Source organism: Sciurus carolinensis, chromosome 5 (assembly GCF_902686445.1).
Source record: "Sciurus carolinensis chromosome 5, mSciCar1.2, whole genome shotgun sequence".
NCBI classification, from domain to species: Eukaryota; Metazoa; Chordata; class Mammalia; order Rodentia; family Sciuridae; genus Sciurus; species Sciurus carolinensis.
Genome location: NC_062217.1, coordinates 85,633,322 through 85,654,924, shown reverse-complemented (window position 1 = coordinate 85,654,924; position 21,603 = coordinate 85,633,322). Strand labels below are relative to the sequence as shown.

General features: G+C 38.5%; 2 protein-coding genes across 2 annotated transcripts in view; both read right to left on the bottom strand.

The window, feature by feature from the left end:
- Eef1akmt1 (EEF1A lysine methyltransferase 1) overlaps positions 1–12,529 on the bottom strand; it is a 50,190-nt gene extending 37,661 nt beyond the window's left edge. Inside the window, exon 1 of the mRNA XM_047551930.1 lies at positions 12,418–12,529. The gene's annotated coding sequence lies outside the window, so the exon portion shown is untranslated. The remainder of the gene's footprint in view (positions 1–12,417) is intronic.
- Positions 12,530–19,900: 7,371 nt separating this feature from the next.
- Xpo4 (exportin 4) overlaps positions 19,901–21,603 on the bottom strand; it is a 107,472-nt gene continuing 105,769 nt past the window's right edge. Inside the window, 1 exon segment of the mRNA XM_047552589.1 lies at positions 19,901–20,746. Within this exon segment, the coding sequence (XP_047408545.1) occupies positions 20,549–20,746 (198 nt within the window). The 3' untranslated portion in view covers positions 19,901–20,548.

Genomic DNA, 21,603 nt, shown 5'->3' with positions numbered 1-21,603 from the left:
TCTGTGTTCTGATTACTGCTTCTGACTGCAGAGTTATGGACACACACAGGTAGTGGTCACTGTTCACTGCAAATCCCTTCCCATATAGCTAAAAAGTGACTTTCAGAGGATTTGAATTGCCAGTACCTTTTCCTACCCGTGCTTTCATTTTTCTCCTTTTTCCCTCTGGGAGAGGACTGGAACATTCAAAAGGAACTGCACATACAGGGGAACTTAGAATGTCACTAGCACACATGCTCTAGGAAAGATATGGGCTCAGAAAAGACCTCAGAATCCTTAAGTTAACAACTCTGGTTGATCCCAGTCAAGAGACAAACTACAAAAAATACAATAACAATTCAGCAAAGGGAGCACCTGGTTTCCAAATTTACATGATTAGACTCAAATGTCTAGTTTTCAACAAAAAGATTGCAAGGCATACAAAGAAACAAAAAGTATGCCCTATTCAAAGAAAAAATAATAATAAATCAAGAGAAACCATCCTGAGAAAGATCAAATGGCAGATCTACTAGAGAAAGATTTTAAAACAACTGTCCTAAAGATGCTGAAAGAACTAATGGAAGAGGTGGGAAAAGTCCAGAAAATGATTTATAAGAAAATAGAAGTATAATTAAACAGATAAAAGATGGAAAAAGAAACCAATAGAAATTCTGGAGTGGAAAAGTATAAGAAATAATTCACTAGAGGAATTAAAAGCAGATCTGAGCAGGCAGAAGAAAATCAAAACACTCAAATGCAAGACAACTGAAATTATTAAGTGTAAGGACCAGCAAGAAAAAAGATTGAAGAAATAGAGTCTGAGGGGCCTATGGGATTCCATCAAGTGGACCAACCCACGCAAGGTAGGGGTGACATAAAAGATAGGGAAAAGGAGCAGAGAGAGTATATGAAGAAATAATGGCCAAAAACTTCTCAAATTTGATGAAAGTATGACTATATACATCCAAGGAGTTCAATGAACTCCTCATAGGATGAAATCAAAGAGATTCACAGTTGAGTCAGGAGAGGTGGCATATGCATATAGAAGCAGCTACTTGGGAGGCTGAGGGAAGGAGGATCCCTTGAGCCCAGGAGTTCAAATCAAGCCCAGGCAACATAGCAAAAAAACCACAGCAAAAAAAGAGGAACTTACAATAAGATGCTTTAGTCAAAATGTCAAAAGCCAAAGCCAAAGCTAACAAAGCAAAGCAAAACAAAACAAAACAAAAAAGTCCCCCCCCAAAGAGAAAAACCAAAAACTTTGAAAGCAGTGAGAGGTAACATATTACATACAAGGATTCTTCAATAAGATTATCAGGCGATGTCTCATCAGAAACTTTGGAGGTCAGAAGGCAGAGAGCTGATTTATTCCAAGCGTTGAAGGAAAAAACAAAAACAAAAAATCCTAGATCTGCCAAACTAGTCTTCAAAAGTGAGTGATAAGTTAAGCCACTTCCAGATGAACAAAAATTGAGGGAATTCATTACCACTAGATCTGTCCTGCAAGAACTGCTGAGAGGAATACTGCAGGCTGACGGAAAAGGACAGTAGGTTGTAACTTGTAGCCTCATGAAGAAAATAAAGATCTTGGTATAGGCAAACACATGATTAATTATAAAAGCTGGTATTATAACTTCAGTTTGTAACTCCACTTTTTGTTTTCTACATGATTTAATGGGTGAATACACAATTGTCCATCATGGATAACTGGATAAGTAAAATGTGGTACAGAAGTAGCCTGGACCCCTGCGGTGGGAGGTGCCTTTCAAGGCTAGCTTCTCAGACCAGACCGCCCAGTGAGAGGTTTTCTACATAGAACCAGCCACAAGTCCCCGAACCAACGGAGAGCTTCGATCCGCAAGCAGCCTCTGGGATCAGGGCAGGGCAGCCAGAGACCTCTTCAGGCGGCTCTGCCCACTCCGGCTGCAGGCTCTCTTCACGGGGCGATCCAAGATGGCGGCCTAGAGGGAGACTGCACCCCCAGTCGCTCCAGATCCCAGGAGTTAAGAAGGGGAGGCATTGAGAGACTCGGACTGAAATAGAGCCACAGGTGAGTCTGCCCACTGGGTAAAGCTCGGCCCGGGTGGCAGGCCCAGATAGAGGTGGCTTATCGGAGCTGGGCAGGGCAGCTAGTCATCCACAGGCAGCCCTGCGCACTCCGGCGGTGGGCCCCGCCCACACAGCCAGCTTCTCCAGGTTCTCGGAATGGAACTGGCCCGCTAGTGAGAGCCTTTCTGACCAGAACAAGCTGAGTCCCGGAGCCAGTGCAGCGCAGCGTACTCCGGCACACAAGCAGCTTCAGGGACCAGGATAGGGCAGCCAGAGACCTCCCCAAGTAGCCTGGACCCCTGTGGTGGGAGGTGCCTTTCAAGGCTAGCTTCTCAGACCAGACCGCCCAGTGAGAGGTTTTCTACATAGAACCAGCCACAAGTCCCCGAACCAACAGAGAGCTTCGATCCGCAAGCAGCCTCTGGGATCAGGGCAGGGCAGCCAGAGACCTCTTCAGGCGGCTCTGCCCACTCCGGCCGCAGGCTCTCTTCACGGGGCGATCCAAGATGGCGGCCTAGAGGGTGACTGCACCCCCAGTCGCTCCAGAACCCAGGAGTTAAGAAGGGGAGGCATTGAGAGACTCGGACTGAAATAGAGCCACAGGTGAGTCTGCCCACTGGGTAAAGCTCGGCCCGGGTGGCAGGCCCAGATAGAGGTGGCTTATCGGAGCTGGGCAGGGCAGCTAGAGTCTTCCCAAGGTAGCCTTCCACACTCAGGCAGTGGGCTCCTCCCACACGGCCAGCTGCACGGTGCAGACCCACAGTGAGAGCATTTCCGCACAGAACCAGTTCCAAACCGTGGAACCACTAGGGGGCTAGGGGCAGTTTTCTTCGGATGAGCTGCTTTATCAGATTCCTCCAAGACATCAGGCTACTGAAGGCTGGGAGGTGATACACTGGAAATCTACAGGGACACTATAAGCCAATAGAGGAAATCTGAAATATCTCAGAGTCCCACTGACATCTGACCAATATGAGAAAACAAGGGAAGAAAATGTCCCAAACAAACCTAGATACTACATCAATAAAACCCAATGACAGCACAGCAGAAGAAATGTCAGAAAGGGAGTTCAGAATGTACGTAATTAAAACGATCAGGGAAGCTGATGCGGAGATGAAAGAGCAAATGCAGGCATTGAAGGAGGAGATGAAAGAGCATATGCAGGCATTAAATGATCGCACCAATCAACAGTTAAAAGACCAAATACGGGAAGCAAGAGATCATTTCAATAAAGAGTTAGAGATACTGAAAAAAAAACAAACTGAAATACTTGAAATGAAGGAAACAATAAACCAAGTTAAAAACTCCATAGAAAGCATAACCAATAGGATAGAACATCTGGAAGACAGAACCTCAGACATTGAAGACAAATTATTTAATCTTGAAAGCAAAGTTGGCCAAACAGAAAAGATGGTAAGAAATCATGAACAGAATCTACAAGAACTATGGGATATCATGAAAAGGCCAAATTTAAGAATTACTGGGATTGAGGAAGGCTTAGAGAAACAAACCAAAGGAATGAACAATCTATTCAATGAAATAATATCAGAAAATTTCCCAGATCTGAAGACTGAAATGGAAAACCAAGTACAAGAGGCTTATAGGACTCCAAATATACAAAATTACAACAGACCCACACCAAGGCACATTATAATGAAAATACCTAACATACAAAATAAAGACAGAATTTTAAAGGCCGCGAGAGAAAAGAATCAAATTACATTCAGAGGGAAACCAATAAGAATATCAGCAGATTTTTCAATCCAGACCCTAAAAGCTAGAAGGGCCTGGAACAACATATACCAAGCCCTGAAAGAAAACGGATGCCAACCAAGAATCTTATACCCAGCAAAACTTACCTTCAAATTTGACGATGAAATAAGATCCTTCCATGATAAACAAAAGCTAAAGGAATTTACAAAAAGAAAGTCAGCATTACAGAACATTCTCAGCAAAATATTCCATGAGGAAGAGATGAAAAACAACGATGCAAATCAGCAACAGGAGGCGCTAGCCTAAAGGAATAGCCAAATAAAGGAGAAACCAAATCATGTCAAAAACAAATATGAGTCAATTGACTGGGAATACAAATCATATCACAATAATAACCCTGAATGTCAATGGCCTGAATTCATCAATCAAAAGACACAGACTGGCAGATTGGATTAAAAAGAAAAATCCAACAATATGCTGCCTGCAAGAGACTCATCTCATAGAAAGAGATACCCATAGACTAAAGGTGAAAGGATGGGGAAAAACATACCATGCACACGGACACAGCAAAAAAGCTGGAGTATCCATCCTCATTTCAGATAATGTGGACTTCAAACCAAAACTAGTCAGAAGGGATAAAGAAGGACATTACATGCTGCTTAAGGGAAGCATAAATCAGCAAGACATAACAATCATAAATATCTATGCCCCGAACATTGGCTCATCCACGTACGTCAAACAAATCCTTCTCAATTCCAGAAATCAAATAGACCACAACACAATAATACTAGGCGATTTTAACACACCTCTCTCACCACTGGATAGATCGTCCAAACAAAAATTGAATAAAGAAACTATAGATCTCAACAACACAATCAGCAATTTAGACTTAACGGACATATATAGAATATACCATCCAACAAAGAACGAATACACTTTCTTCTCAGCAGCACATGGATCCTTCTCTAAAATAGACCATATTTTATGCCACAAAGCTACTGTTAGCAAATACAAGAAGATAGAGATACTACCTTGTACTCTATCAGATCATAATGGATTGAAATTAGAAATAAATGACAGAATAAAAAACAGAAACTTCTCCAATACCTGGAGATTAAATAATACACTATTATATGATGAATGGATAACAGAAGACATCAGGAGGGAAATAAAAAAATTCTTAGAAGTAAACGAGAACAAAGACACATCATATCAAAATCTCTGGGACACTATGAAAGCAGTACTTAGAGGAAGATTTATTTCATGGGGTGCATTCAAAAAAAGAAGTAGAAATCAACAAATAAATGACTTAACACTACAGCTCAAAGCGCTAGAAAAAGAAGAGCAGACCAATACCAAAAGTAGTAGAAGACAGGAAATAGTTAAAATCAGAGCTGAAATCAACGAAATCGAAAAAAAAGAAACAACTGGAAAAATTAACAAAACAAATAGTTGGTTCTTTGAAAAAATAAATAAAATTGATAAACCCTTAGCCACACTAACAAAGAGAAAGAGGGAGAAAACTCAAATTACTAAAATTCGGAATGAACAAGGAAACATCACAACAGACATGAGTGAAATACAAAACATAATTAGAAGCTATTTCGAAAATCTATACTCCAACAAAACAGAAAACCTCAAAGACATCAACAAATTTCTAGAGACATATGAATTACCTATACTGAACGAGGAGGACATACACAACTTAAATAAACCAATTTCAAGCAATGAAATAGAAGAGGTCATCAAAAGCCTACCAACAAAGAAAAGTCCAGGACCAGATGGGTTCTCAGCCGAGTTCTACAAAACCTTTAAAGAAGAGCTCATTCCAATACTCCTCAAACTATTCCATGAAATAGAAGAGGAGGGAACCCTCCCAAACTCGTTCTATGATGCCAATATCACCCTGATACCTAAACCAGACAGAGACACATCGAGGAAAGAAAATTTCAGACCAATATCCTTAATGAACATCTACCCAAAAATTCTCAACAAAATTTTAGCAAATCGCATACAAATATATATTAAAAAGATAGTGCACCACGATCAAGTGGGTTTTATCCCAGGGATGCAAGGTTGGTTCAACATTCGGAAATCAATAAATGTCATTCACCATATCAACAGACTTAAAGTTAAGAATCACATGATTATTTCAATAGATGCAGAAAAAGCATTCGATAAAATACAGCATCCCTTCATGCTCAAAACACTAGAAAAAATTGGGGTAGTGGGAACATTCCTTAACATTATAAAGGCAATCTACGCTAAGCCCATGGCTAATATCATTCTAAATGGTGAAAAACTGAAAGTGTTCCCCCTAAAAACTGGAAGAAGGCAGGGATGCCCTCTTTCACCGCTTCTATTCAACATCGTCCTTGAGACTCTAGCCAGAGCAATCAGACAAACCAAAGAAATTAAAGGGATATGAATAGGAAAAGAAGAACTCAAACTATCCCTGTTCGCTGATGACATGATTATATATTTAGAGGAACCTGGAAATTCCACCAGAAAACTTTTAGAACTCATAAGTGAATTCAGTAAAGTAGCAGGTTACAAGATCAATGCTCATAAATCCAATGCATTTTTATACATAAGTGATGAATCTTCAGAAAGAGAAATTAGGAAAACTACCCCATTCACAATAGCATCGAAAAAAATAAAATACTTGGGAATCAATCTCACAAAAGAGGTGAAAGACCTCTACAATGAGAACTACAGAACACTAAAGAAAGAAATTAAAGAAAACCTTAGAAGATGGAAAGATCTCCCATGTTCCTGGATAGGCAGAATTAATATTGTCAAAATGGCTATACTACCTAAAGTGCTATACAGATTCAATGCAATTCCAATTAAAATCCCAATGATGTACCTTACAGAAATAGAGCAAGCAATTATGAAATTCATCTGGAAGAATAAAAAACCCAGAATAGCTAAAGCAATCCTCAGTAGCAAGAGCAAAGCAGGGGGTATTGCAATACCAGATCTTCAACTCTACTACAAAGCAATAGTAACAAAAACGGCATGGTATTGGTACCAAAATAGACAGGTAGATCAATGGTACAGAATAGAGGACATGGACACAAACCCAAATAAATACAATTTTCTCATACTAGACAAAGGTTCCAAAAATATGCAATGGAGGAAAGATAGCCTCTTCAACAAATGGTGCTGGGAAAACTGGAAAACTATATGCAATAGAATGAAAGTAAACCCCTATCTCTCACCCTACACAAAACTCAACTCAAAATGGATCAAGGACCTTGGAATCAGATCAGAGACCCTGCATCTTATAGAAGAAAAAGTAGGTCCAAATCTTCAACTTGTTGGCTTAGGATCAGACTTCCTTAACAGGACTCCCATAGCACAAGAAATAAAAGCAAGAATCAACAACTGGGATAGATTCAAACTAAAAAGCTTTCTCTCAGCATAGGAAACTATCAGAAATGTGAAGAGAGAGCCTACGGAGTGGGAGAATATCTTTGCCACTCATACTTCAGATAGAGCGCTAATTTCCAGAATCTATAAAGAACTCAAAAAACTCTACACGAAGAATACAAATAATCCAATCAACAAATGGTCTAAGGAAACGAACAGACACTTCACAGAAGAAGATGTACAAGTAATCAACAGATATATGAAAAAATGTTCAACATCCCTAGTAATAAGGGAAATGCAAATCAAAACTACCCTAAGATTTCATCTCACCCCAATTAGAATGGCGATTATCAAGAATACAAGCAACAATAGGTGTTGGCGAGGATGTGGTGAAAAAGGAACACTCATACATTGCTGGTGGGGTTGCAAATTAGTGCAGCCACTCTGGAAAGCAGTGTGGAGATTCCTCAGAAAGCTTGGAATGGAAACACCATTTGACCCAGCTATCCCACTCCTTGGCCTATACCCAAAGGACTTAAAATCAGCATACTACAGAGATACAGCCACATCAATGTTCATTGCTGCTCAATTCACCATAGCCAGATTGTGGAACCAACCTAGATGCCCTTCAGTTGATGAATGGATAAAGAAACTGTGGCATATTTATACAATGGAATATTACTCCGCAATGAAGAATGATAAAATTATGGCATTTGTAGGCAAATGGACGAAATTGGAGAATATCATGCTAAGTGAGATAAGCCAATGTCAAAAAACTAAAGGACGAATGATCTCGCTGATAAGCGGATGAGGACATATAATGGGGGGTGGGAGGGGTTAGCATTAGGTTTAGGTTTAGGTTTAGGGTTAGGGATAAGGAGAGCGGTAAGAATGAAGGAAAGAAGGACTGTATAGAGGGAAAAGAGGGGTGGGAGGGGTGCGGGGGAAGGGAAAAAAAATAAACACCATTGCCCTATGTAAAAAAAAAAAAAAAATGTGGTACAGACATAAAATGGAGTATCATTCAACTCAGTTTTAAACAGGAAGGAAATTATTTATTTTTGGTTTTTTGGAACTGGGGGTCAAACCCAGGACTTTGTGAATGCGAAGCAGATGCTTTGCCACTGAGCTACATCCCAGGCCTAAACAGGAAGGAAATTCTAACATACACAAGGTTCAACCTTAAAGACATTATGCTAAGTGAAATAAGCCAGTCATAAAAACATGCATAATTCCATTTAGATAAAGCACACAGAAGCAGTCAAGTTCATAGAACCAGAAAGTAGAATGGTAGTTGCCAGGGCTGGAAGAAGGGGAGAATAGAGACTTGTTTAATGGGTGTAGACTTTAAGTCTTAAACACTGAGTTCTGGAGAAGGACGGTGGTGATGGTTATACAGCAATGTAAATGTAGTTGACACTACTGAACTTTACACTTAAAACTGGTTAAGAGAGTAAATGTTATGTCATGTGTATATTAACATCATCATAAAAGTTGTGAAAAAATGTTATTCAAAGAGATTCATAAACTGTCCAACTAGGAAATAAATTTGGATTGTTGTCATGATTTGGGTTGTTAGAAAAGGTTTCCCTGAAGAAGGGCGATTCAAGTTATACTCTGAAGAGTGACTTCTCACTTAGGCAAAGAAGGGGAAATGGCATTCAAAGCAGGGAAAATACTTTTGATAAGTGTAAAGAAGTGATATAATTACACAGTTCAAAGTAGATTAGGAAAGTTATTCTCAAAAGAACTATTAACAGCAACAAAACAATCTTCACAATAAACTGTTAAACTGAATTTTATTTTTTGATAGTTTTGTTTGCAATTAATGTAAGAATGTGTTTTGTTCTACAGTAGTTTAAAATAAAAACTTTTGGCAGGGGGCAGGGGCTGCTGGTAATTGAACCCAGAGACTAAGCATGTGCTCTATCTCTGGGCTATACCCGCAGCCAAATTATCTACTTTTGAGGCTATACATTTAGATTTAAAAGAAAAATAACAAGTCAACACAGGGGTGTCTATAGTAGTTCCATGAAGGAATGAGAAGAATGTTCAAAATATGTGGTTCTAGTTAACTGCAATAAGCATAAAGAATACATTTTAAGGAAAGCATTCCAAGAGCTATCAGGCTGGAGAGTTTCCAAGCAGAAACCCCAAAGATTAGTTTGGGTGCATACTGAACTGAGAAAGGTTGAGAAAACATGGCAAAATGATCAGCAAACTACTAAAAGTCCCCCCCACACACTTCTTTTTTGGTACTCGGGGTACCCTGCTGTGCTTAACTACCGAACCACATCCCAGCCCTTTTTATTTTTTTATTTTGAAGAGAGGGCCTTGCTAAGTGGATGAGGTTGGCTTTGAACTGGAAATCTTCCTGCCTCAGGCTCCCCAAGTCTCTGGGATTATAGGCATGCACCACCACGCCTGGCCTAAAAGTGTTTTTTTTTAATGTTGGTTTGGGATCTCAGGATTGAGAGTTCTATTCATTTAGGAAAAGAATCAGACAACTATTAAAATCTAATGGTAGCGGGGGTGATAGTGATATCAGAATCCTAGCTACTCAGGAGGCTGATGCAGGAACATCACAAGTTCAGGGCCAAGTTGGGCAACTTAATAAAACTGTCTCAAAAAAAAAAAATGTCTTTGGGATAGAGTTCAGTGGTGGAATGCTTGCCTAGCAAATAGGGTCCTGGGTTCAGTTCCCAGTACCAAAAAATAAAAAATAAAATCCAGTTTCCTGGCAGAATTGAAGATACAACTAATTCCTGATCAAAGTTGCAATACAATACTGCCTGGAAGGGCTGAAAGAAAAACAAATGTGTATGTACATATATGTACGTGTCCATATACATACATAAAGACACACATACACATGTGTGTATGCATATACATCCTTGGTATAGACAGAAATATTTCAATTTTTATTTATTATTACTAAACATTTTCCAAAGTCATGTCTCTGGTGAAGGGTTTTGAAATTCAGAAATAAAACATGAAAACTGTAACATTAAGGGCAAAACAAAGAATTTCAAAGAGTAGGTTAAGAAAATTGCCTAATTAAATGACTATAATTAAACATTTATCTATATTTTATATGAATTTGGTCCCAAAATAGATGTTTAAAGGTTTATCAGATCCATTCCTTCAGTAACCGCTTACCAGTGTACTACCATTTACCAAACACTGCACTCAGGGATAGAACTCAAAGTCCCCATTCTTTTGGATCTTAAAGTCAAGGGAGGCAGAAAGAGACTCCAAACAATGTAAATGAAGTGTATGACAGATGACAGTAAGATCAATGGAGGAACACAAGGAGAGTGTAAGGGGCTGCAACTGTAGCAATCATAGACTTGTTTCCCACATTATTAAAATAAGGTAAAAAGTCTACCACTTGTTCAGTGGGGAAAAAATCAAAATCTGCTAATAAACATTATCAGAGATTAAATTAAATGAATGTTATTAATATGCTTTGAAACTTAAGTCACTACTTTATCATACTTATATAATTTCTATGTGAGTTTGTAAAATTGCTGTGAAAGAGATTTTTCAAGTCCATAAAGAGTTAGAAAGTGATATGTTCTTATTAAACTGAACATGGGCCTTTATGTGACTCATACTTTTTAGATCTATGGTTCTCATGGGAGAACCAGGAGCTATTTTGCTTCTCAGTAAAAAATGTGGCAATGTCTAAAGAAATTATTATGTCTAAAGAATTTATTATAATTAGGGAGGGTGCTATTGGCAACCAGTAGGTACAGTCCAAGGATTCTACTGAACTTTCTATAATTCATAGGTTAGCTCTCCACCACAAGGAATTATCCAGTCCAAAACGGCCACAGTGCTGAGATTGAGAAAGGATGGAGACACAAAGAAATAATCGTGATAATGTGGTGAGCCCTCTATTATAGGAGTGCTGTTTGGTACAATGGGATCAGTGGGAATTGCCTGAGTTAGGACAAAAATGTAACAGCGGCTGGCATTTTAACTTGGTGGGAGAGAGAGGAAAGAATGAAGAGGATTACAAAAAGATGGAACAGCATGAGTAAAGGGGTGGACACACTAATGTGTATCATCAGCAGGGATCAGGAGAATCCTAACTGGGCTGTGGTTGGCCTCTATTTGTATAAAATTCTTCAGTTTTCATATACGCACCAAACATACTTAAAGCAAACCTGCTATACTGTGTAACTCCTAGACTCATATTGCTTCTGTAAGAAATTTAGGTCAAAACAATACCATGCAGCAGAAAACAGCATTAACCTAGAATCCGTCCCAGACTCCTTAGTAAACTGCAAGGAGAGGGAGAGGTTAACTAGGGTAGTTTGCAAGGCTCTGTGAATGGAAAAGAATGGCCTATGTGCTGTCTAATTAATTTTTATGTACTGCTGATTGCACCTTGAAACTTACTTCCAAAAAAGACCAAAATCTTGCATTTTATTTCCATCTTTGCATATGTAGTTTCTTTGCTCTCACTTTATATCTCACTATTGGACTGCAGGGTGAGCTCAGGGTAGAGCATTTGCTTGGCATGTTCAGGGCCCTGGGTTGGATCCCCAGCATCACAAAAAAGTTAAAATAAGTTTAAAAATAATAATCAAAATTCAAAACGAAAGTTCTCTTTATCCTTTTTAACTTAAGAAAAACTACTGAGGTAAAACTGACATAGGAAAAAAGCTGCCCATAAAGGTACAATAGAGTGAATTTTGGTATGGATAGCCCATGTGGCCACTTCCCCTATGGCCTTCTTACATTACACGTGGCTTCCTCCGGGGAAGTCTTTCCTGTCCTGTGTTCAGTTCACAGTATGATCCTACTATGGTCAAGTTCCAGTACATGGCAGGGCACTTGCCTCTGAACTCCTCAACCAACAGATGATGATTGGATGATCGCCCTGAAGTAGGAGACTGGGCTGTGCATTTCTCAAATTGCATTCATCGAATGTCTGGGGTCAAACAAGAAAATGAGAGCGGCCCAGTCCTGCCTCTGCTCAGAAGGAAGGGAGGCCTCCACGGGCGGCCATACCCGGGGGTTTACAATTCCCCACAGCCTACAGTTTAGTTAACCTTGCGGTCCAAAGCTGGGCTGCAGATGCGCGCGGTCCAGGACGCATCCCTGCTGGCACCAGAGCCCACCGACCTAGCAACTAGTCTCCACTCTTGGACAAGCTCTAGCTCACCCACCAGGATCCTCCACCACTGCTGCACGGGGCAAAGGGTGCGAAACAAACGATAAAACCAAACGGAGCCCAAAGCCCCAACGCATATCGATGCCGCCCCACCGGCACGTCCTCGGTCCACTCACCAGCCTCGAGTGCGCAGCCGCCCTGGCGAGATCCGAGCGCGGCTGTGGAGACTGCGGGGAGAGGGGAAGCGCGGAGCCGCCCGCGCAGGCGCAGACCCCGGCGAGGCGGGCGCCTTCCGGGAACGTTTCTATCCGGCTGGTAGTGGCCACTAGGGCCAAGTCCTGCTGGGAACCCTCCCATGTGGCTTGTGTCTCATCAGCTGCCTCCAAGAATGGTGCCCCCCCTCCCAAAAAGAAGAAGAAGAAAACAAAATTAAGAATTTTAATTAGATTCAAGTTAAGTCCACTAATTTGGCACTGAGGTGCAGGTTTTCAGAATCCAGGCCTCGTTTACCTAGTGTTATGGTTGAAATGTATAAACAATATTGGTCGGGTTAGGGAAAAAACCTTTCAGTCTTTTGCACCCATCAATGTATATTAAAGCAAATACATCGTTCCATAAATATTTTTGTTAACTACACCTACTACCTACAGTACTGGGAAATTCTGGAAATGGTGCAAAAAAGAAATGGAGATCACTCTGGAAAGCTCTCAAGACAAAAAGTTTTCCTTTTTTTTTTTTTTTCTTTTTCTTAAGGAGGCAGGGAAAGCACACTTTGTTCTTTTTTGTTGTTGTAGATGGACATAATACCTTTATTTTATTTATTTTTATCCAGAGCTGAGGATCAAACTCAGTGATTCACACATGCTAGGCAAGTGATCTACCACTGAGCTACAAACCCAGCCCTTTTCCCTTTTTTCAGCTGGGTGTCTCTAACTGCTGAGGCTGGTATGGAACTCCTGAGATAAAGCAATCATCTTCCCTGCTTCACTCAACCTCCTGAGTAGCTGGAACTGACAGGTGCCCATCACCATGCCTAACTCTTCCAATATAAGAATCAATTACCTATTTTATAAAAACAGGGTATTCTGCTTTTCTTCCAGTTTTGAGTTACCCAAAAGTGATTACTCAAATTATCCATGCATGATAATTTGAGTAGTCATCAAAAGGTTTTCCCTAGAATTCTATTCCCATAAAAATACTTTCAATGTAATGAGTAAAATCTGATTAAGATCTTCTAAGTCTCACAGTGTTCATGTATTAAAGCCTTTAAAGAAACTTGTTTTAGTTCTCAAACTTACTTGACAACAGACTAAGCAATAAAGAACTAGTGATACATGAAACACACTTTGGGATAACTTGTTAGGATTTTTTGAGGGGTTAGGAATAGTGAGCATATTCAGAAATTGAAATAATTTATGCCATGGTTTCAGTGGGTCTCTTACAAAATTCAGGTGTTGATATTCAGAGGTGGTACATTTAAGAGGTGAGTAGGACAAGAAGATTCCTTCTTCATAAAAGAGCAGAGGCTTCCTAACAAAGAGGCCTGATGGAGGAAGTTAGTTCTTTCTTGCTATTCCACCTTCAGCCATGTGGAGACACAGCAAGAAAGTCTTCATCAGATGCCCATCTTGGACTTCCCAGGAACCAGGAGTTAAGAAATAAATTTCTGTTCTTTATTAATAACCCAGTCTCAACTATCTAGTTAAAACAACAAAAATGTACCAAGGCAGTGAACTTAATGGATCAATTTTCCTATTAAAAAGGCAGTAATAGTTACTCCATTACAATGCCACCATGGTGGTTGTGGCGTAGGGCTATATGATCACACTATATTGAAGATATAACTTTAAAAATCATTACTATCAGGTATTAGACTTCTGTTGGGATACATTTATCTGATAAAATAAAATGTGTTCTTAGAAATATTTAAATACAATAGAACTCATATTAAACATCTATTATATTTTACCCATCGTTTTAAAATTTTTCTTTGGAAAGATTTATGATCTCATTTATGACATAGATGAAGGACATGTGAAAGTTAATGTAACCTCTAAGAAACTTAAGAATTGAAGCTAGGCCTGTCTACATTGTACTTTACCAGTTCAAATGCCTTACTAGCCAGTTCTCAGGAAGGACCATCTAGGGTGGTGCAGTTATGATCAGGCATACCAAGGAGAAGCTCCACTACTAATCCAGCTTGAACATTTAAAAAAAAAAATTTTAAGGCTATCCTGGCAACGTAGGCAGAAACGAGCAGTCCAAAACCTAAGTACAACACTGCTAACTACTACGGGAATAAAAATATTTAGCATATCCATACTAGGCACTACATTTTTTTTTCCCCCTTCAACTCTGGGAAACACCAATGACTTACCTCAGTTCACTCTCATGCTAGATGTTAAAAATAACTGACACAAAGAGCTCAGTAGCCTAAGGATTTATGTGCTAGAACTGAGAATGCTTCCACTGCTGCTGTGTGAAATTTCTCACTAAAAACTCCTCTTATTAATTTGACCAAATATGCCCTTTGCTTCTACTTAGTTTTAAAAATAAGCTTCACTCAACTGTCATTTGAATGACAAAAGAATGCACAAAACCCAATCTGGGATTCTATGTTTTAAAAACTGTTCCGTTATCTAACCAATAGGACAAAGGCAATAGTCATATACCACCCAATATAAATGAACTGTGTTTTGGGGGAGTGCCATTGAAGATGTCTTTTAAAAAACAGGAAGATTTTTGTTTGAAATCTTTAAAATAATCTGTGGCTTTGAAATGATGGATAATTAGCCTGTGACTATGGTTCTGCCCTTCAGTAATGAGGGGAAACAAAAATTCAAAACACATTCTATTTACTCTTCTTAAACAACTTTTATCAGTCCTTCGATTAGAATCAAGTCCCAATATAAAAACACTGTAAATCAAATATTTAAAAATAGTAAAATTAAAAATTAGTAATTTTTAAAATGGATTTTCTTTTTTAAAAAACCATTAACTTTTCACTACATATGTTCACAAGATTTAAAACTGGGCAGAGGGTAAAAGTAGGCGTATGTAGCACACAGGAGAATGGCAATTCTCCACTTTCCCTGAAGGGCCAAAATGACTCAAAAATATTTAACTACAAATTATATCCCAAATTGAATGATTTAACTAATAACTCTGAAATTGCTTCTAAGTCTGTGGGCTGAAATAAATATTACAGAATATAAACAAAATTTTTATTTTCTTTCTGATTACTGGGTATTCTATGAGGGTTGGGGATTCTCTCAGAAGGTAATGCAAATCTTGATTTTGATCTGTACAGATATATCTTTAAGATTATTTTAGGAATGTACAATGTTCATGTCAATCACCCTATGACATCAAACTAGCACCATTTCAATATTTTTCATAAAATAGTCTAGGTAAGTACCCGTGAACAAATCACACATGGTCATAACAAAAATGTAATAAAAATATTTAGTGAAATGACATTTTAACTCCCATTTATGGATTTTAAAAATACAAATAAAATTTATCAAATTGATATTCAGCTTGTAACAGGCTCAATACACAGCCTTGATTTATTTTCTAAAATCATACTGCAGCATTTTTTTTGGAAAACTAAATGCAACTTTATACCTTCATTGTTATGATAATAGAGGTAAATATTTGAACAGTACACTCGTCCCTGGGTCTCTTAAAAAAATGAAAAGTCAGCGTAAGTTTAAAATTTTAATATTTATAAATTTAAAAAATTGTACACGTGCTGAATGGTAGCAGTGCTAACATTTTGTGACCATTAAACCACAAACTCACTGCATAGAGCTTCTTTCTTTGTACACAGAATCAAATCACAATACCAATATTTGCAATTTGTCATAATTTTGTGGTAAAAGATATCACACCAGAAGCCTGGGCTCAGAGCACACTTGAGGTCAGATCCCCAGGAGGTACATAGTGCAGATGTGGTGTTTAACAAGCTAGGGAAACTTGCTGTTAGTATATACCTGACAGTTCCTAATAGCTAAGAGGCCTAAGAATACAGTCTGAAAAAGAGAAAACCAGACCTATCCACTGCTGAAGACCAGGAACAGGTGAAGAGCAAACCACAGTGGGTGAGGAAGGTGGATAGATGGTTCATGGAGTGAGCCTCACAGATGACAGATTATGTGTAAGCCACACCTCTCAGTTCATGGTAAGAAATCACTACCACGGCTAGCTCAGAATACAGTCTTACAAAGACTTCCACACAGAGAGCTACAGGCTAGAAACAGAATTCTTCATTCATCTTCTTTAAAAATAAAACAGAATGGATGCCCACTATTAAGCTTATATCTTTACCTGAACCAAATTATTCTTTGGCTACATATGTCATGGGTTCCCATTATATGCCTGATGGCATACTTAACATTTCTTACATCTAAATTAAAAAGCTTAAAGTTCAACTTGAACCATGGCACTTCAAATCAATTTGGGCTCAGCAAGATGCCTACCTTGGACATATTTTCATTTCAGAAAATCAATTTTTAAAGAATTCTTAAATGCAGTGTTTGCAGAACATAGTTTACCAACTCAGAGAATACCCACTTACATTTAAAAATAATTTAAACAATTATTATATCCTCAAATCATCTGTTTTATGAAAAATTCACAGAAAATCATGTTAAAACTTCATATCTGAATCAGTTCCTTATTCTCTGGTTGGAAAAACAACAACAACAACAACAACAACAACAAACAAAAACCCCTAAGAAATACTGAGGTTCCTTCTGACTTAAAAGGTTAATATTTTATTCAGGAATTACCCGTCAGAGACAGCTAACTTAGTAAGGTCCAACAACAACCACCTCTAACAACAGAGATGGCAAACAGAATACAAGTAAAATTGTAACAGAAAAATAATATTTTCAGGGTTACACCAACACTGTCTACCAGGAGACTCAAACTTAGAATCCTTGAAACTGACAGCTAGTTTCCCTTCAATACTTGAGGGGTTCATAGAAAATTTTAACAGAAACAGAAACATGGTAATGTTAGGACTTTAGAGACTTGACATTTTTGGTAAAGGAGAAAGTTCAGTCTTGACAGTAAGGATGGTATTAGTAAAGCTGACTGGTGGAGGGATTATATAGATGCTTGTTTTTGAAATGAAAATTGTGAAGGAAAAAATAGTAGTAATCATCTCTTCTGAACAGAGCAATGTAATATAAGTAGATAGTTTACAATAAAAAGAAGACAATTCTTAAAATTAATTTGAAAAAAAATTGCAAAGTTTGTTTACACAAAATGTTACACTTTATACCAAATTAAAACTCAATGCAGTGATGTTAACATGCCACCGTCTTCCAACAAAGTAAGAGACTGCCAGGCAGAAAAGACCCAAGTAACTATGTTGGAAAGAACACTGTCAAATACTGTCAAGTAGTTTGGCTCCCAGCAGCCACCCATCCAGCACAAGGACCATCAAATCGGACCACCCCTTCTATCAGAACTACAAGAATAGAGTTACAGGTGCCGGTACATTAATATAAAATGTGAGCATACAAAGTCCTTAGTAATTGTGCCTTAGGACTCCTTAGTGATTGTGCCTTGGGAAACAAAAATGAAACGTAAATCAAACAAAGGGTACAAGGAAAACTAAAGTTTAAAGGATACTATGTGAACAACAGAAATTTAATAAAACACAAAAATCTAAAAATCAAATACTTAACAGCGTCCCTTTAACATATATATAAAAGGGCACAAATAATGTTTTTGTTAAAAAAAAAAAAAACTTCAACAAATTAACAGTCAGTTTTAATTGGAAAAAACCAATTTACTAAATTCAGCCAGTGCTCAATAACCACTGGACCAAGAGCATTAAGCAAAATAAAACCAAATCTGAAGAGCTAATAAACATAGCTTAAGACAAAACTGGGCAAAATAAAAAGATCCAGACTAAACAAGTATTTAATTAGGCAAACATATACACAAACACCCTGAAGAATCTAGCTGGTGCAATTAGTGGCATCCCTATTACCTAAAATATGATGGTGTCACTCACCCACCCCATTTGCCACTAATCAACATTCTGGTGATCTATTAAACATTATTTGGTCCAATCTGAAGTAAATGTTGTTTTAATTAAAAGTGGTCTAATAAAATTGGAGCATTATAATAGAATCTGGGGAAATTGAGCAAATATTTTTATCTGGATAGAAGTTATTAAATACAGGTGCCTTTTTACTTACCAAGGCATTCCTTTCCTACCCATCTTTACTTTTAATAAAAACTTGATTATAGTTTTGTCCTGACCAGTCAGTTGTGGGTCTCAGTGCCCTTGTGTGTTTCAGGGACCATATTTATCACACATACACACTATTCACAAGTGCTGAGGAAGCCTGAGGGAGCGAGGAAACACAAAACATCAAAAATAACGCAAAACAAAGTGATCACTGTTGCACATCACTTCAAGAAAAAAAATCTAAAAACAAACACATCATTCAAAGTATTTTTTGAAATACAAAAATGTATCTTTCACCCAGAATGATACTAGTCTTCTTCCTCACAATCTTGTAAGATGTTTTTGCTCCACCTTTATTGTTACTCAGTGATAATCAAATTAAGATAAAAGATCCTCAAAGTTATGGCTGTGGGCCTTGCGTTCACTCATATCTAACATCACATGCACGGGTTGGATGTAATTTAGATGCTTCCAGTTTTGTCCGCTCTGTCAATAGCACAGTTACAAAAGTTTTGCAGAGCATCACATGTGAAGATGTATATGCTATGTGCAATTCAAAGAGAATAGCTGTGCTTGCAGGGTGGGTTAGCAGACAGTTATTAAGGACTTGTGGAAGGAGAAAGCCTACCCCACTGCAGCAGAGATTCAAATGCATCTGTGCCAGAATCCTCTACTAGTCACTGTGTTGTGAGACTCTGGTACTGCAAAGTGTGAAGTTTCATTTGCCTACAGTTTATAAATTAGCTTTCATTTCCATAATTTAAGCTGGTATACAGAATTAAGGGGAGCATGACAGAAGTATAAAAATCCTGATCAGAAAGATCAAACTAGAGGATCTAAAGTGGATTTTTTAATCTCTGAAATTGAATTTGCGTGGCTTCTGTGACATGAGAATAACACCCACTTCATAATTATTGCCCCTAATGCCCCAATGTGCAATAGTCTGTGTGAATCACTAATTCACACCCTTTAAAAATAGTTATTGCTTAAGCAAGCTATTCAGAGTAGATATGGGCTGTGTGGCTGGATAGAAACACACTTGGAAAGTTAAATACACAGGGATAAGCCTTTTGTTTTACTCATAAACCCACATAAATACACGATCAAAAGGGGCAACAGGTTCATAGCAGCTAACATCCTAAACCAACTCTGGAGCATCAAGACTTGATTTCTTACTAAAACAAATCTGCTCCCCCCACCCCCCTTAAAATTAAGGCAATGAAATGGCTACAGTTCCTTGAAGTTCTTTTTACGGAACAAAAATATACACATATTTTCCTCAAGTTCAGGCATCAGAGTATGATTAGAGACCTGTATTAATTACACAAAACCTATAACATGGGTTGATGAGAGAGAAAGAAGAGAGAGAAAGTAAAAGTGTGAGGGAGTGAACAAGAACATCAACTAAAAAGAAGCCAACGAACATTTGGTGATTTTCTTTTCTTTTATCCTGCTGAATCACAAACCTAATCATCAAAGAGAGGAAATGTTGGAAAGCACAGAACCTCTTAAAGAATTTTCAGTGTCTCTTGCGTTGATTCAAAACTTTTGGGGTGACAGAGGTGAGGAGCTTATTAAAATGCAGATTCCCAAGGTCCAACCACCAAAGATTCTGACTAAAGGTTTATGGTTGGGCCCAAGACTCTTTCTTTTTGCCAGATCCTCAGGAGGTGCAGGTGATCTATGGACAACATTTTGAGAAACATTGCCTAGAACACATCCACCCAATATTTAATTACAAAAGCTCTAAACTTTGGCTAGCCACCTATGTTTTGATAAAAGGGGAAAAGGCACTGAATATGAATTTCTTGGTGCCCATATCTGTTTGCACATATATGGAATTGCATTTTGAAAATTTTAAGTCACCATTCAAAATCTAGAAGACATGTATATGACAGCTTGTGGCTAACACCTAACAGCAGAAGCTGATTCAAAGTTGACCTCTCCTGTTTCACTGCATTCCATATTGAAGTTTCAGGCTCTCCAAAATCCAAAATGGCCAAAAGAACTGAGGAACAGGACAAGACTCAAGTCAACTTTCAGCAATTCAGTGCACTTTGCAGAAAGGATCTATATTAAGCATGGAGTTTTGTTGTTTATTTTACACAAAGGAGACCACCAACATTTGCCATAAATTCTTCTAAACTCTTTAGGAAGGACATCTTCTGTTTCCGATCCAGCGTAGGAGGAGTGCTGCTTGCAGTGAGCTTGTTGAAGGCATCTGCTAATCTCTGGTAAATAACTGGGTCTTGTTGACTTGATAGTAATGTCTCAACCAGTTCAGAATATTCAGCCTGTGTAAGAGACAAGGTGCCCATAAGAATGTATCTTCCTAAGAGTATCACAGACATCACTGTGTCAGTTACTGGATATAGGGTTCTAAGAGGCAGAAGCTGACAACTCTATGGAATCTAGTTCCAGATCTATGTAATTACCAACTTTTTGGTATTGCCCCTTTGTGTTTTCCAAGCACATTATCCATATTTACTTTGTACTGTGTACATAAACTAAATCTGTAATATGGCCTTGAATAGTTCCCCAAAGTTTTGTAGAGACAACTTGTCAATCCAGTTCTGAGGACAGCAGACGCACACAGGGCTGCAACAGGTGTTTGGGAGCACAAGCATGGTGGAGAAGTGTTTCAGAGCACTCTGAAAGCTCCACATCAGCACTGTACCCAGCAGCTCTTCAAGAAAAGGCAGGAAAGGGGATTTCACAAGTACAGGTGGTGTCTTCTATTTTTAATATCCTGTCATAAAGCTTTATACAGGGGGTGGGAATGGGTGGGGGTTTAAGGGAAACACCCCAGGATGGAGATAAACTCTAAGGAAGCTGGTCTACCAGTATTTTTCATTAGCTTCTTGGGATATCATGATACACCAAAACAGTGAAACCAAATGTTAACTGCATTTGAAAGAGGAATAGAGTGCAGCGTACCAGTCCTCCCCCGAAAACATGGAGCCAGTATGGCTGTCCTAACAGCCTTCTCTAAGATATAGGCCTGCTCAGAGGGGACTAATCTCAAGTCATTTCCCTACTGGTAAGAAATGGCAGTACCTTTGGAGCTAGGCCAGCAAGGGATTCCACTAGCTATTCTCAACTCCCTGTTCTTTTCAAAGCAATATAAATATGTTAAAAACAAAACCCAAAA